The sequence below is a fragment of the Haliotis rufescens genome, unplaced genomic scaffold, assembly GCF_023055435.1.
Source record: "Haliotis rufescens isolate VD_foot unplaced genomic scaffold, xgHalRufe1.0.p SCAF_6, whole genome shotgun sequence".
Taxonomy (NCBI): domain Eukaryota; kingdom Metazoa; phylum Mollusca; class Gastropoda; order Lepetellida; family Haliotidae; genus Haliotis; species Haliotis rufescens.
The window spans coordinates 23714657-23730331 of record NW_025964334.1 but is presented as its reverse complement, the minus strand read 5'-3'; the positions used below and the strand labels follow the sequence as shown (position 1 = coordinate 23730331).

The following is a 15675-nucleotide window of genomic DNA, read 5'->3' as shown; positions in this document are numbered from 1 at the left end:
TGTATATGCTTGTAAATGTGTTTTTAGTGTGTATCTGTTTCATTTTGTGTTTGTTAGTGTGTACATGCTCCATCATGTGTTTGTTAGTGTGTATATGCTTCATAATGTGTTTGTTAGTGTGTATATGCTTCATTATGTGTTTGTTAGTGTGTACATGCTTCCTGACGTGTTTGTTATTGAGTATAAGCTTCATGACGTGTTTGTTTGGGTGTATAGGCTTAATAATGTGTTTATTAGTGTGTATATGTTTCAAACATGTGTTTGTAAGTCTATGTAAGCTTCATGATGTGTTTGTTAGTCTGTACATGCTTCAACATGTGTTTGTTAGAGTGTAAAGGATTCGTGATGTGTTTGCTGGTGTGTATAAGCTGCGTGTATGTTGGTGTATTTAAGGACAGGAACAGTCCGTGGAGAGTCTATGTATAAGTCGTTCAATATCTCCAAGTTAATCTTGAACTGTGTCTGATTTTGAGAGATTTACGAAGGTACGTGACATATAAATATGTATTCCAAAAGCTTACCTTTATATTCAAGAATTCACTTTTACCAATCATTTTCATGGAATCCTTCATGCACGCTTTCTTGTCTTTTGGAACAGGATCTTCCGGATTCTTATCTCCTTTCAACACACAACAGGTAACAGGTACTTTTCCCTGAAAAATGTCAACAGTCCGGTGACATGTCCTGGGGTGTCCTGGGGGTAGTTTCCAGTGTGTTTTCCACTATGGATTAGTTATCTAAACTGTGACTCAAGCTCGCCAAGCATCTTATCTCCTGCTGACCGGCCTCATTAGAGGTAAGTTGGATTAGGCCATTTCATCAGTAGGTATCGTCTTAATTAACCCCCATTTCCTCCTTCCGGACGCCGAAGTAACTTAATGTATTATATCTGTTGTGTGTATCGATTGTTACGTGCTCTTATATGGCTAGAATCGTGCTAAAAGCCAAGTAAGCCTCACTGAGAATGTTTAAAATATCAGTGACGAAAACAGGGATCTTTTTCTCTTTTTCGTCTTTTCAGGTTTCGTAAAGAAAATAATTCTTATGTTTAAAATCATCGTAATGCTTTAGGTTTCAATAACATCCGAGATATTCGTAGAGTTTAAGATGGATGGCACGAGTATTTCATATTTCTGAATTCATCATATAAAAGACTATTTGACTAGATATCGCGAACTGATAGGTTAAGTGTTATTCACCACGAATTTCCATCGTAGTCTTTTTTCACAGTATTAAACACCCAAGACACACCCTTGCCAAACGAAAAGCAACATCACGTATGTTGTGTAATATGTTAATGGATACTGGAAGTGAAATATCGTTTTTGAACTAAGTTTCATTAAAACATTAAACATATATTATAAGTGTCCACAAACAATACAAATAGCATTAATAGCGGTCATGTCATAGAAGATGCATCAGCCACCCCAAACTTACATCAGTTTCATTCTTGTAGACTGGTGCGTAGTCTGTATAGTTGGAAACACCACAGCACTCGAACTATAAAGACAAAGATGTGCGCATATATTACTGCATGAAAACACTACTGAAAAGCGGTCTGTCGCTGGACAAAATTCCTTCCTTCACCGTGGAAAAATCAATCCAGTGATTGATGTTATGAAAAACATTTGTGTTTGTTTGTTGTTTAACGTCGCAATGTTCCACCGATATGAAAGAGGTCTTTGAATAATTGAGTCTGGACCAGACAATCCAGTGATTGACATCATGAGCATCGATCTATGAAGACAAGCATGGGTAGCTGAAAATCAATTCTAATCCGGATCTTCACGGATCAATCTACGGATACAATGGCACTCAATCAACCACATCACCGAGCCTGACAACCTCATCGATCTCTGAATCACCTATGAAAAATTCTATACATATATACAAAACATCTTCTTCAAGACGGCATATTCAGCAATTCACTCAGCATATAAAGTTCCTATCCATGGAAGCATTTTCAGCTTTTTTACTGACGTATGGTTATTGACATTCCCATGAGATGTTTGGCTGCGAATAACGTCATGGTTGCATCTCCTTTGGAATTTTGTCTTTATTTATGAATTTTGTCACCACCAATATGCTCAAGTTGTGGTGCCCTTACAATTGTACATTGCTGTCGTAACAGAAGCGGCTGCTCTGAACATTCTCGGGAAAAGAACATATGAAATAATAACTGTGGACTGGAAGTCTTCTTTGAGGAGCAGTATTACTTAGTGAAGCGATGACCAGTTCTGGCATCTATGTATGAAGGATATCAAACATAGACCATAAAAAGATGCGGACGAAAAAACGACGTTATTTGGACGTTTTCAAACCATCGTTTTTCCGTCCAAATAACGTCGTTATTTGACATCTGAATTTACTGGGAGATAACGATAGCGTTTGCTCCTCCCTTTCTTGATTGACATTGTCAATCAAGCAACAGCGTCTACCGGTATTTCTACTTCTCAGATTTCATTGGTCAGTCCCCGCGTGTTAGATTACAGGCCCGCGTTTGACGCTGCACTCGAAGCGCTTAGCGGAAGTACTGAAATCAATCGTACTGCGCATGCGGATTACTTAATGCTTGACCAAATTTTCCGTTCTGTGCATGCGCGATTTCGCGTATTGTTTCCTAGATTTAATGTCACCACTATTTGACAATGGTTCATAAACACAGTCACGTGAAGGTTCGGAATCGTAACGAGTAACTCCATTTTAATTGAAGAGGATCCCCAGTGATATGGGAGATTCCAAGATGAAACTATTCTATGGCTATCTAGGCTGCCACCCAAACCGATCTAAACGGGACCCGATAGCTTATTGTATGCTATATAGTCATATGGAAGTGGACAAGAACTATACATTGTATTCCGGTCGATTGTTCTTGCATTTACTTATAAGTCTGGAAAATGGACTTAAAAGGGGAGTTGTTGAATGTAATTATTTTAATTATTAAATGTTGCCTATACACTAATCTGGACGAACTTCTCATCGTTCTGTTTATGTCATCCTATATAATATTAGTATGTTACCGTTCTAAAGTCAACCTCTCACATAACATTATATTGTTCATAGTATCAAAGTTTAATCAAAAATATCAAGAGCAGCGATTTAAACCACTGAAACAACCAAACACTAGGCTGTTATCAAGCGCTAGTGCAGACGTGATGCATCGTAAAAACTGTATCTTGATGTCTTCAGAAATACAATTATACTACGAGATAGTACGGCTAACGCTGACTCACCGGTGGAACAAAGACAATATCGCTAATACAGATATAACGTATTAGAATGTTAATACTAAAGACAAACAATCATTATTTTTGCAGTGACGATATAACACGTATACACGTTTATTGTTAACTTTCATCAGTTTTGCTCTTCATTTTAATAACTTTGTTTTCACATATATATGTAGCAATACCCGACAAGCATGTCATACATAATTATGGGGCAGTTTTCAATCTTGTACTGACTTACTCTGGTGTTAATGAGCGAAGTTTATTGGCTTGTGTGTAAAACCCCGTTTTTCTGGTAATCCTATTATTACTTAGTTTATTTCTATCTAATGACACCCTGTTCTCTGGATCATGGCTCCGTGACTATCCATAACAATTAAGATAAACATTCAGTTCAAGTAAATGAATGAGTTTGTTTTGACGCTACAGTCAGTCAAAAAACCAATGCTGTGAGGTTTGATAACACACTTCTACCAGGTCGAACATCGTGGATCCTCATTTTCTGCCTAAAGAGAATCATAGTTCATATGCTAATCCATCTGCGAATACCCTCCCACTCAAGATGACGTTACTTGTTGCTAAATCTATCATCTGTCCCCCCAATCTCACCCCCCCCCGCCCCCCCGCCCCCACACGCACACACGCACGCACGCAAACACGCACGCACGCAAACACGCACGCAAACACGCACACACACACACACACACACACACACACACACACACACACACACACACACACACACACACACACACACACACACACACACACACACACACACACACACACAAACAACTGACCTAAATAACCTGGACAGGAAATACTGCTGATAGCCTCTGGTCAACTCAGCCGCGCCACCGCAGAATGTTCGTCCAACTCTGCAGGGGGCATTCTCAGTGGCTTCAAACGCGCTGAAATGTTTTCGCCTGCATCCAAGATGGTGGACAAGTGAAATCGTATGAAATTTGGCTATTTTAGGTCCTATCTCTTTTTTGATTACCCAATAAAGTCAATTCATAGTTACACGGTTGTGAAGAAGCTTACAACTTTATAAGACTTATTCATCTCACTCCAAAAAAGCTACTCGCGCTCACATAAAGTTGTAGTTATTATGTCACTGTTTTATTTCTTTAAAAATATATTACATGTTCAACAATAACAATTCAGATGAACATTCAATTTCCGATATAAGTAAATGAATAAGTGTGTTTTACGCCACAATCAGTCAAAGACCAACGTTGTCCGGTCTGATGACAATCTACCAGGTAGCACATTGTGTACACCCTATCCCCATTGAAGTCTCCACTGTGGGTATTCCTGGGGACGCAAAGGCCCCATGTACCTAGGAATTTCATCAATACATTCATGCGCGGCATTCTCTGCCTAAAGAAGATCATATAGTTAACATGCTAATCCAACTCGAACTACCATCCCGCTCGAGATGATTGTTTTATGTAACATCCAACAGGCCCACATTTACGCACGCACGCACGCACGCACGCACGCACGCACGCACGCACTCACGCACGCACGCGCACACTCATATTTGGATTTACCAATCCCTGAATTGAGAAGACGTGCGTTACGAAGCTCCTCCAAGTCATCATCAATATCCGTATATGTCTGTGATATCATTACCCATCCAAAGCCGAATATACATTTATTGTGTTTTCTTGACAACAAATGTTATAATTGGGATAACACTTTCTGAGTAAAGTACAGATTCTCGTACTTTCTTGGGTTGAGTCCCGTCCGCGATCTAACCCAGCCACCGAACCAAAAATGTTAGTCCAGATGACATATACTTTGTGTACTCCTCTGACAAGAGAAAAATGGCACGGCTTCTATGACCGAAAGCTTTGAACCAACTATGCCTTTAAGAAAGTGGTCAACAGTAACACACATTATATTTGGATACCACTTTCTCAGTAAACTACATATTTTTAGGGTGGAGATAATAGACGTTGATGGTTGATTATCAATGGACAAATTAAAGCCAAAACTTAACTTATGAATGATTGGTAATGGGAAATGGACAATGGGCAAACGGGAGGCGGGGTAATCAGCGCCATGCCAGTTGTCTGTTGGCTTCCCTTGTTGCGTTCCCTTCTTTGCTATCTTTTTACTTTTGTTGTTCTTACAGGTACAAATATATGTTCTCTGCCTCATAGCATTTAATAATATGCACCTGATGAAGGAGAAAGTATATATTCCGAAACGCAGTGTTCCTCCGTTGACATCCATATCGTTCTTAATGCCCTTCAAAGACTCAATCTAGCTTTGTTTTTAAATGTGGTGATATTTGCGTAGAATATAATATGGTCATGCCTATACACATTTGGGTCTTTGTCTACATAAGCATTTAGACATACAATTTAGAGCTAAGGACATTGCTAATTCTGCAGGCATGAAGTACACGTCATAGTAAGCTGTGATCTTTATTCATACTTTAGATATTCGTAATGGAGATCTGTAACTGAAGTTTACCGTAATCTTCCGCAACTCTCACCTCCTGACCAGTTGAACGTCTTAGTGCATTCAGATGCCATTGTAAAATTCCAGGCTGCCCCTCTTTCTGTGATGTTTTGACGGATGAAATCTATTGCGTTATAATAATCTCTGTTTGCTGATATATAATATGTACATGTTGTAAAATATTTACGATATTTTAAACGTGTAATTCGATGCATATGCATTGCAATGTGAACATAAGTGCGGATGCCCGAAGGCGGTTATAGTCATAGTTATACTGCGATGGATGTAGGGGAATGGTAGGGGGTGTATGTATGTATGAAAGCACGAATACCGATACATGAGGGCGGATATAGTTATAGTTCGATGGATGTAGGGGAATGGTGGGAGGATGGATTATGTATGAAAGCATGCGCATGGGTCCATGATGGCTGACGTAGACATAATGATGGGGAAAGAAGAATGTGATGTGTGTGTGTGTGTGTGTGTGTGTGTGTGTGTGTGCGCGTGCGTGCGTGCATGCGTGCATGCGTTGTGATACGAGGGTTGGTGAACATGTTGTCAGATGATTGTGTGAGTAAGTTAAGTGGTTGAGGATGTGGCAGGTATGAGTATTGATACATGCAGACTTGGGGTAGGGGGACTGGGTGTGCCTGTACTGAGGTCTTTTGTTTCACTCACTTATAGTGTTTTCTTTCACTCAAATACTATTTTACGCATTTTAATGACTGAAACTGTAGTGACTCAAAGGTCAAACTGGCCGGGCATTCAACATATCTACCCCAACTACATACGTAGCCATTTTTATGGTGTACAATTCTTCTTCTACCTCGCACACACACACACGCACGCACGCACGCACGCACGCACGCACGCACGCACGCACGCACGCACGCACGCACGCACGCACGCACGCACGCACGCACGCACGCACGCGCGCGCGCGCGCATTAATTGTTTTATTAAATCATCTTTGAGAGTCAGTAAGAAACTAGAAATAACTGCCTTTGTACTGTAAACCTCACCAAGTTTCAGCTTTCGTCTCTTCCTTTGTGGACTGAGGTTTCACATTTGTAAAATGATCTCTCTTATCTGTCTGTACCATCAACTTAACTGCCCTCACCCCCTGCAGTTTTCCCGTCCCATATTGCCAAGCAGGTGACCCACAAGGAGGAATACCGCCCTCCCTCAGTCCAGTGATACTGTGCCTAGCACAATATGTTGGGGATACGTAGCCTTGCTGTGGGCAAACATTTTGTAACAATTTGGCAAACTTTGATATGTAAACAGCAAATATTATTCAGTTTTATTTCAACAAAAACGGAAAAAATCGGATCCTACTTATTTTGTGGATACCATAACAATAAATCAAGCCAATAGATCGTTTGAGCTGGCATGAATATAAAAAATAATTAGCAAGTCGATAGTCATAATTCCCTCTGTTGGTCCCACGTGAAATGTTCTTCATGAATAGAATAGATGGCTGATAGACGTTCGACCGAATAATATCATTTGCTAACTTCAACTGTTCATCTAATTTCCATGAATGTATGTTACATAGTTCATATGTTCATGGGCTTCTTCACTGAATGTATAGTGTGGAGGACTACTTCACTTGAGGATAAGTAACATAAATAATGATGATAATTATGATAGTATTGCCATTTTTTTATTAAAAAAAAGTTATTATGTTTTCATAGAGAGAAAGAGGTATGGAGATTGTGAGATTATTTTTAGCATCGGAATTGTTAACATAATTCTTAAAGATATTATGTTTTGTTTGTTTGTTGTTAAATGCTGCACTCAGCAACGTAAGGCTATTAAAACATTACATTTAGGTTCAGTTGTATTTTTATATTTGTATCATTTTGCAAATGTTACAGAGACCTGATAAGGGATATATAATAATGTATAGTCGCTATTCCTAAAGTAAGAATATGTTAGATTTATCAACCAGAAATATTGCACACAAGAGGATAATCATATTTCATGACACTATTCAACGTCGAAGGCAACGATATTTGTGTATGTTATTGCTACATGACACGGATACGTCATGATAAAGCAATTAGAAATTGGCATTTGATGATATAAGATAGCTACGCGATAAATCACAAAGAACAAAGAAGGAAGCGATATTTATTTCACGATAAAATCATTGTTCTATCATGACGTCATTGATTGAGATTCGAACATGCACTCGCAACTTGAAAAGTAAAATTTGTAAATTTGACCTTATTTTTGAGAGGTACATGTATGTGTCTAGTGAGTTGTTCCCAATAAATGTTGCTGGATAATCCGAAAGTGAGAGTGATATGACAATCGGTATTTGGAGAAAAGGTACAGATGATTGACAAGAAAATTGTGAGAATATGCGGGACCAAACTCAAATCCTAAAATGGGTTTATCTAGCATGGCCGCTGTCGGATTCATCATTATTTAAGTACGGGTAAATATTGTAAAGCGTGTATTTTTTCCTAATTAAACACCCTAAAAGAGGCTGTACGTAATGTTGATATCTCATATAGAAATAAACGAGTCTCGGTCGTTGTTTATCGTACAATAAACAACTCCCACTCGTCGTTTGTTTCTTAATTACATGACCATATACAATAACATTATATCTTTTCATGTTTATCGGTCAACAAAAGCGACATAAGCATTTCCATTATCATGAGAAACCCTTGCCAAAAGTAGCGCCAACTGCACCATTGCGACAACATCAGGAGCATGTTTCATGATTCATCATAATAAATGATGACATTGGATGCTCACAAAAACGCGAGCTCATTCCGATCCACAAGTGGCACCCGCCACAAACACATCCAAAGGCACGCCAATTGTTCACCCGAAAAGGCAGAGAATTGCATCTGACATCATTTTTGTCATTGATACGTCAAACCTGGAAATGCCGTCTACACGTCCAACACAAAGCCCAAGCCAGGACCCAAATCCTTCAAACCCGGCCAAAGTTCTGTTAATTACATACATGTCCCCCTAACCTTAAATAATCTATACTAGTTCTGAAGTAAATCGTATTTACCCGTATGAATCGTCTTATGTTATTTATTGCCGATAAACAGAATATGCACACTTTCTGAAAGTACTTTGTGATAAGTCACGCACCAAACCTATACTCTCGATATACATGCTGCTCTTACTCTTAAAGAATATTGGGTTAACAAGATACGTATATTAAAGTACCATGCTTTCCTGATGTGCCCTCATTCTAATTTGAAATAATGGCATAAATAGTTACCACTCATCTTTCAATATTTTTCAAGGTTGGGTTAATCACGTACATATTTGAATATGTACAACATCTATACTTACTTATCTTAATACTTAAAGGCATCAGGTTTGTCTGTCATAAGACCCCGAAACAAATATGTCCAACACAGCCCAATATTTGGCTCTTGGCTCCTTGTTCTTATATTTTATAAGTATTGTTTAAACAACTGTTTTTTTCTGTAAAATATGTTCATTTCAGAAATTAGATGTTATTCTAGCATTAGGTCTGTGGTACGTTTACTGCATCAGCATTACGTTAAAACGATATTACATTATATAAATACATACAGAGGAAATGCTTAACATTTATCTTTTAAGGAAGAGACTTGCTTTATACATATAAATGTGGACATATATGTATGGACATTTGGATGATACAGATATACCTCCTTAAAGATATTGTTCGTAGATGACTGTAGAAAATGGAATAATTATGTGAGTAATCGGGTTAATACCACGTTCAGCAATATTTAGCCATATTGCGATATTGGTTTCCAACATACAAGACGGACCATGAAATTATGACTTGAATTTGGACCTGGCTTTCTGGTGTGATGTAACACCCCAGAATCTCCGGTAGAAAAAGGGCTCAAATCACGAATTAAGATCACGAGATGATACTGATGTATGCATCTGGACATATATTTGCGTAGTATTACTACCTTAATTCATCAGTATATATGTATTTTGCATAAAAGGATATTATAGGATCGACGCTGACATGCGCATATAACCTATTCACCAGTGCTGTAATATTTCATTTCTTCTGACACATATCGACACGAGAAATTATATTTAAATTTAAAAGGAGCCCAAGTGGGATAGAAATTTGAGTCTGAACCTGTTGAACAAGGCTTGTTTCATTTTGGGCTATAGCATTGCCGCAAGGCCTGGGCGGAAGGGAACACCTGTTTGCACCCATCAGATACCAATCACAACTTCTCTCTCCAAACGAAAACAAAATACGAAAAATGTCGGAAGTGTATCCTTCTAATTTTCTATTTAGATAGATGTTTTAACTTTAAAGTAATTATATGTATCTCATGTATTATTGGTATCTGTGATGCTGGTACCATTTTGTTGCCATTGTGTAGCTTTTGTGGAGTTATTATGAATATCAAATACATGCCTTGAAATATGGACTTGTGAAAGAACTCATCATTGATTCATTTGCATTTAAATTAATGCATATACCATTTACTTGGCGTGTATGGACAAATTATCCATCTACTTATACACACTTATTATGGACATATACAGAATTTCATTGTACCTTATTATTTAAAAACATACCCGTGAAGATCCGGGTTAGAATAGGCATTCAACAACCCATGCTTGTACGAAGGCGACTTGGCTCGCTGACTTGGTTGATGCATGTCATCGTATCCCAAATGCGTAGATCGGTGCTCTTGATGATAATAACTAAATTGTTTGGTCCAGACTGGATTATTTACGAACCACCGTCATATAGCTGGTATATTGCTGAGTGCGGCGTTAAACAACAAACAATCAAACAAAATCTATATAATTATTAAACACCTTCCAACAATGAGAAATTAAACTTATATTTTCTAAATATTCTGTTATATTTATAACATAATTTGATTCATAATTTAATTATTGAGTTGCTTTCTTCCCTGTCATTCAATGTGCATGTTTAAACCCCTAAACTTTTAATATTTCATTTTTCATAAATGGCTACGTTAGTGCGTTGCCTAGATCTCTCGTTACCTACTCACAAGAATAGATTAAAATAATTTGTTTTACTATCATATTTCTGTTTATCTAATTCATAATTCGAAATTGATAATTCATTTATAATAGTATAGATCATATTCGGGTATATCACTATCTGATGCTAAGGTTTTATTTCAGAATATATAATTAATTCAAAATGTAGAAAGATACACAATTTGCCATTATTTGACTTTTAAACTGTACAAAGTATGATATAATGATCAGAATGCCTGTAACGGGTTGTATTTAAGAAATAAATATTTGTCGAGAAGTCCCATTTTTCAGATAGGCCCTTCAGTAGTATTATTGCATATCTCCAGAGAGAGGTTTACATTGTAGTTCTCATTATTTGTGGATAATTCAAAAAGCAACATAGAAAATATATATGCTACCATGACGAAAGAATACAGAGTATACATAACTCGCAATTCTATATATTCAGCAAACAGCCTAAAACCGAAACTCCACAACATATCCGATTACACCGATTAAGCCTGTCCCAGTTCTCCATGCGATACTGACGCCCGTTCGTCTCCCAGACAATACAGAATAAATTTGAAAGGAATCCAGCTCAAGTCTAGAACGATTTGGCAAGCCTAGATTGCCTTAATTCTATCCATGAAAGTAAGCATTAATAAAAAAATATTGTTCTTGTCTGCTTCAGATTATATTTTGTAGATACTTATTTTAACTAGGAAAATTGTACTGACACCGGCGCTCTCCCTATTGAAGCTATCCATAAGAATTTCGAATTGCCGTCCATTGTTCGATGTCAATACATCGATGATAAGTGAGGATATCATAAAGTAATCGTTGATGCCGCGGTACACTTTGATAAAAATTATAATCAAGTTGACTGGTGTGTACATTACTACAGTGAACATGTACATGACCATGCCCTAATAATCAAATGCCGTAATGTCAAATACTAATTTATTATTGTGTGATGAATTTAACTGGATCAGTGGTAACATGTGATATTAATATTCCATCAATTTCTTTCCTTGTTGGTCCATCCATGTCCACAAAATGAAAATAATACAATTAAAATGGAGCATAGAACAATTCTTAATTTCAGGCTAGAGCTGTGGAAATCTAGACTTTCCCAATCATTATAGACTTGAGTTGGTCTCATGTTTTACATTATTCTCTTGGGTCAACGTCACAGCTCATACCATACACTAACAAGACCAGCTTGCCCCCCGCCGGAGCTCCCGGATTTTGGTTATATCATCTAACATGGCCAACTCTGCTCTTAAGTAAACAAGAACCTAATCAGCGAGGGGTCCTTTATCATCCCTATGTGGCTGCTTATAAAAATCTGATATCTTTTCCCAAAGACCTGGTTAATAATATATTTTCTGCTGAATATTCGAAACAAATAGAGTGAGTTGGTACTACATGTACATATGTATACGGTTCTATTTTAAATGACTGCAGCGCTCCATTATGAAAACAATTTGTTTTAACGCCGCTCTCAGCATTATTCCAGTGATATATGACGGCGGTCTGTTGTATATGAAATATATGCAAATTGAATCTTGAATCTTGAAAGTTGTAACATTTCCGCAAATAAGTATCACATGCAGTATACAGTATATCAACTGCAATATACTGTATACATCAGTATACAGTGTGTCGCGAGCTCTGCCCTGGGCTGGAGCACACATTTCCTACACCTCTCCCTTCGGCAAACACATCACGAGGGTTGCAACGAGGTCACAGGTCAGGCGTGCACTCGTCAGTTGTCTAATACGGTCAAGAGTAAGATCTTCCGGAAGACCACTGCACTGGAGGTATGTGGATTATTGAGGAGGTACTACGTGTTTGGAACTGGGAGTCGAACACTAAGCACTTTTAGAAAAGAGCTCACAATAAAACGTTATGGACTCGCGGACGGACTTGTGTTTTCATTTCAAGACGTACATTTATATATATCAGTTTGAACTTCCTAACTGTAACAATAACTGAACTTTACGCCTTTTATACTCATTTGTGATGGGGCGACAATGCGACAACGAGACATATTTTGACCTTGAAAATGTCGCGTTACGGCATCGTCGCCCTTTTGTAAAATAAAGAAAAGGATTATCAAAGAGCGACAATGCGAACACGCGACAATGCGACAAATGGCCAATTGTCGCGCTTTTGTTAATTTTGACGGGTTTTGCTTGTTTTTGTAAAGGCGTCAATGCGACAATGCGACAACAAGACAATGTCCCTTCCATAGTAATCCGTGCAAATAAAACTGAGTAATGAAATAGAAGTCTGACATGCCAGTTAAAAGATAGTGTTGCAGCTTCTGATTTCATAGATCTTCAAGAGGGGTTATCAATAATGGGATGGGTGATGAGTTCAACTGCATACGCTGTGATTAACAATAATGCTCCGAGTCAATACATTTTGTCAAATGTATGACATGTATTACGTGAATGAACATATTGTTTATACTCGTCCATGTTTTTGACGGACAAAATAATTTACATGCTCGGTAAAACTGAGGACGGGCATCATTGTGTGTTTCCGTGCTTTGTTCAGGTGAACAATTGACTTGTCCTTGCATGTGTTTGTGACGGGTGCCACTTGTGTGGCAGGATACGCTCACCTTTTCCCGAACACCCATTGGATGACCTGAACCACTTCGGATTTTTATCCCACATCAGTCTGATACACCATGATATAACTGAAATACTGAAATACTGTACAGTTGAAAATGATGTTTAATGCGATTACCGTAGTGTGTTACTGCAACTGTTCATATTTTGTGCAGTGATGTTATGTAATATGTAAAAGAAAGCATATTCAATTATCCAATTGATTTGAATAGAATATACTTGACTTACTACTAGATTTAATGGGCCACCCCGGAATAAAATAGTTCCCCCCAAAGCGAGGAACGTATGTTTTAGTATGTTTACAAGAAATATATTCCAAACAATATCCTCAGTAGATGAGAAGATATTTTACAGAATTACCTCAGTAAGTCAATTACAATGACAGAGCGTCGTAATACATTTACATCAAGTACAATACGTCAAAATGGCCGACACGATAAACGTGACGGGAGATATTTTCGAAGTTGTTAATTAACCTGTGGCTATTTCAAGCCTTTGGCATCACTGATCAGTTGGCCGATCATTGAAAGGTGATTGTGAAGATGTGTCAAAAAGATACTAAGGTAAATTCATAGATTTCTGTAAATTGTCACTGCGACAGTTTGGATTTGTAGCGAGGGTATCCTTAAATGGGCTTGCAACAACGCTTCTGTATGAATTCGTACCAGGGAATTCCAAGGGTTTTCCCCAGGAATGTGGAAGTAGTCAGTGTTTACGCCTTTCAAGAATACCGTCACGTGAAGAACGTCATGTGACCGACCTCGCGTCCAAGTCGTATATCTTGTAAACTTCACATTAAAAAATTAGTTATTGTCATAACCAAATGAAACACAACCCATTATCCGATAGGGGTAACTGTACATAGCCGTTACCACAATAAACTTAGTAACATTGATTGGTTTGACTTCTTGGCGCGTGTCCGAATTCCATTAACATGTAACATATCCTAAAACTAGCTTATCAGCAAATCTCGCTGCACTGCGCGCGACAGATACTAGAGCAAGGCATGCCCGAAATACGAAACCTAAAGCTTCCGAAAGGAAGCCTTGGACATCACGTGCGTCGGGGGACCAGCGCCATCTGATTGGCCGTTAACAGTTGTACAAGGCGGAGCAAAAAGCATCGTTTTTCCGTCCATTTTACGCTTGAAAAACTCGACCCTTTTCTGGACACTTTCTAGACGCTGACCAATTAATCAATTTTAATGAATTTTTAGTCGTTTTTCCGTCCAATGACCATATACGGAAAAAAAGACGTTTTTCGTGTTTGCAGTGTTACCAGCCTATTATAATATGATATTGAATCATCATCGTATGTTAAAACTCATGCTCGGCCGTCCCTTTTAAGAACATACGGGAGCGGTATGGGGCAAACATACATAAGCGAATCTAGTATCCGAAACTTCTATCTTGGGATTTTCATACGCCTGCGGATGGACGTCTAATTGCTGCACCAAGTAAAATGTTACTCAGAGTAATAATAATGTGCAATATATCATATATTGTGCTGCTTCCTAAATAACAAAACCCTTACCGTTTTTTGAAGATAGTCCCACGAATTTCTGAACTCGGTGGTCGTATTCTTCTTGTACTCGTTCTGTACAGTTAGTGTAAGGTTGGCTTGAAAGCTGTTGACGTCATCAATCGAACAAAATATAGATCGTATTTTAATATACCACCCTCCGTAACAAGGCCAGGATGAAATTCTGGCAAGGATAACGCAATTAAAATATATTTGAATAAAGTCGAACAAATCATAACAAATCTGTTATAAAAATAGAGTTCATTATACGATTCCGACTATGTGATAAGCATGTGTTATCAAATAGTCATAACACCAGGTGTTCGCGAAAACGTTGGCGTCTCGTACCCCTCCGGTGTCACCTGTCACTCTTTCTGAAAATGATTCATCCACATCGTCACCAATAGTATATAGGTGATGTTTCAGGTCTGTTATTCTATCATTATGTTGATGTGAAGAGGCGTTATGTTAAACCTTTGTCAACAAACCCTTATTTATAGCAGTAGCCTTGCTATTGTAGCTAGTTTCAACCTCTCTATACGCAACAGTCCAGAGTGCTATAATGCGTAGGTTAGACGTACCCGCACAACTGACAAGACTGTGATAGCCAAGGCCGCTAATTCTCCAATGACGATGACCACAGCAAAGGCGATGTACTGAAACATAAACGGTACTTATTTATGTTTGTTTGTTGTTCAACGCCGCACTCAATCCAGCGATTGACATTATGAGCATAGATCGACGCAATTGGGATATGATGACATGTATCAACCAGGTGAGCGAGCCTGACCACCCGATCCCGTTAGTCGCCTC

General features: G+C 38.2%; 1 protein-coding gene across 1 annotated transcript in view; it reads right to left on the bottom strand.

Moving 5' to 3' along the window:
• The window catches only part of LOC124111281 (CD82 antigen-like), a 56218-nt gene that overhangs the window by 5076 nt on the left and 35467 nt on the right, over window positions 1–15675 (bottom strand). Inside the window, exons 6-7 of the mRNA XM_048385713.1 lie at window positions 1438–1500; window positions 522–653 (exon numbers count right to left, since the gene is read on the bottom strand). Of these exons, the coding sequence (XP_048241670.1) occupies window positions 522–653; window positions 1438–1500 (195 nt within the window). The remainder of the gene's footprint in view (window positions 1–521; window positions 654–1437; window positions 1501–15675) is intronic.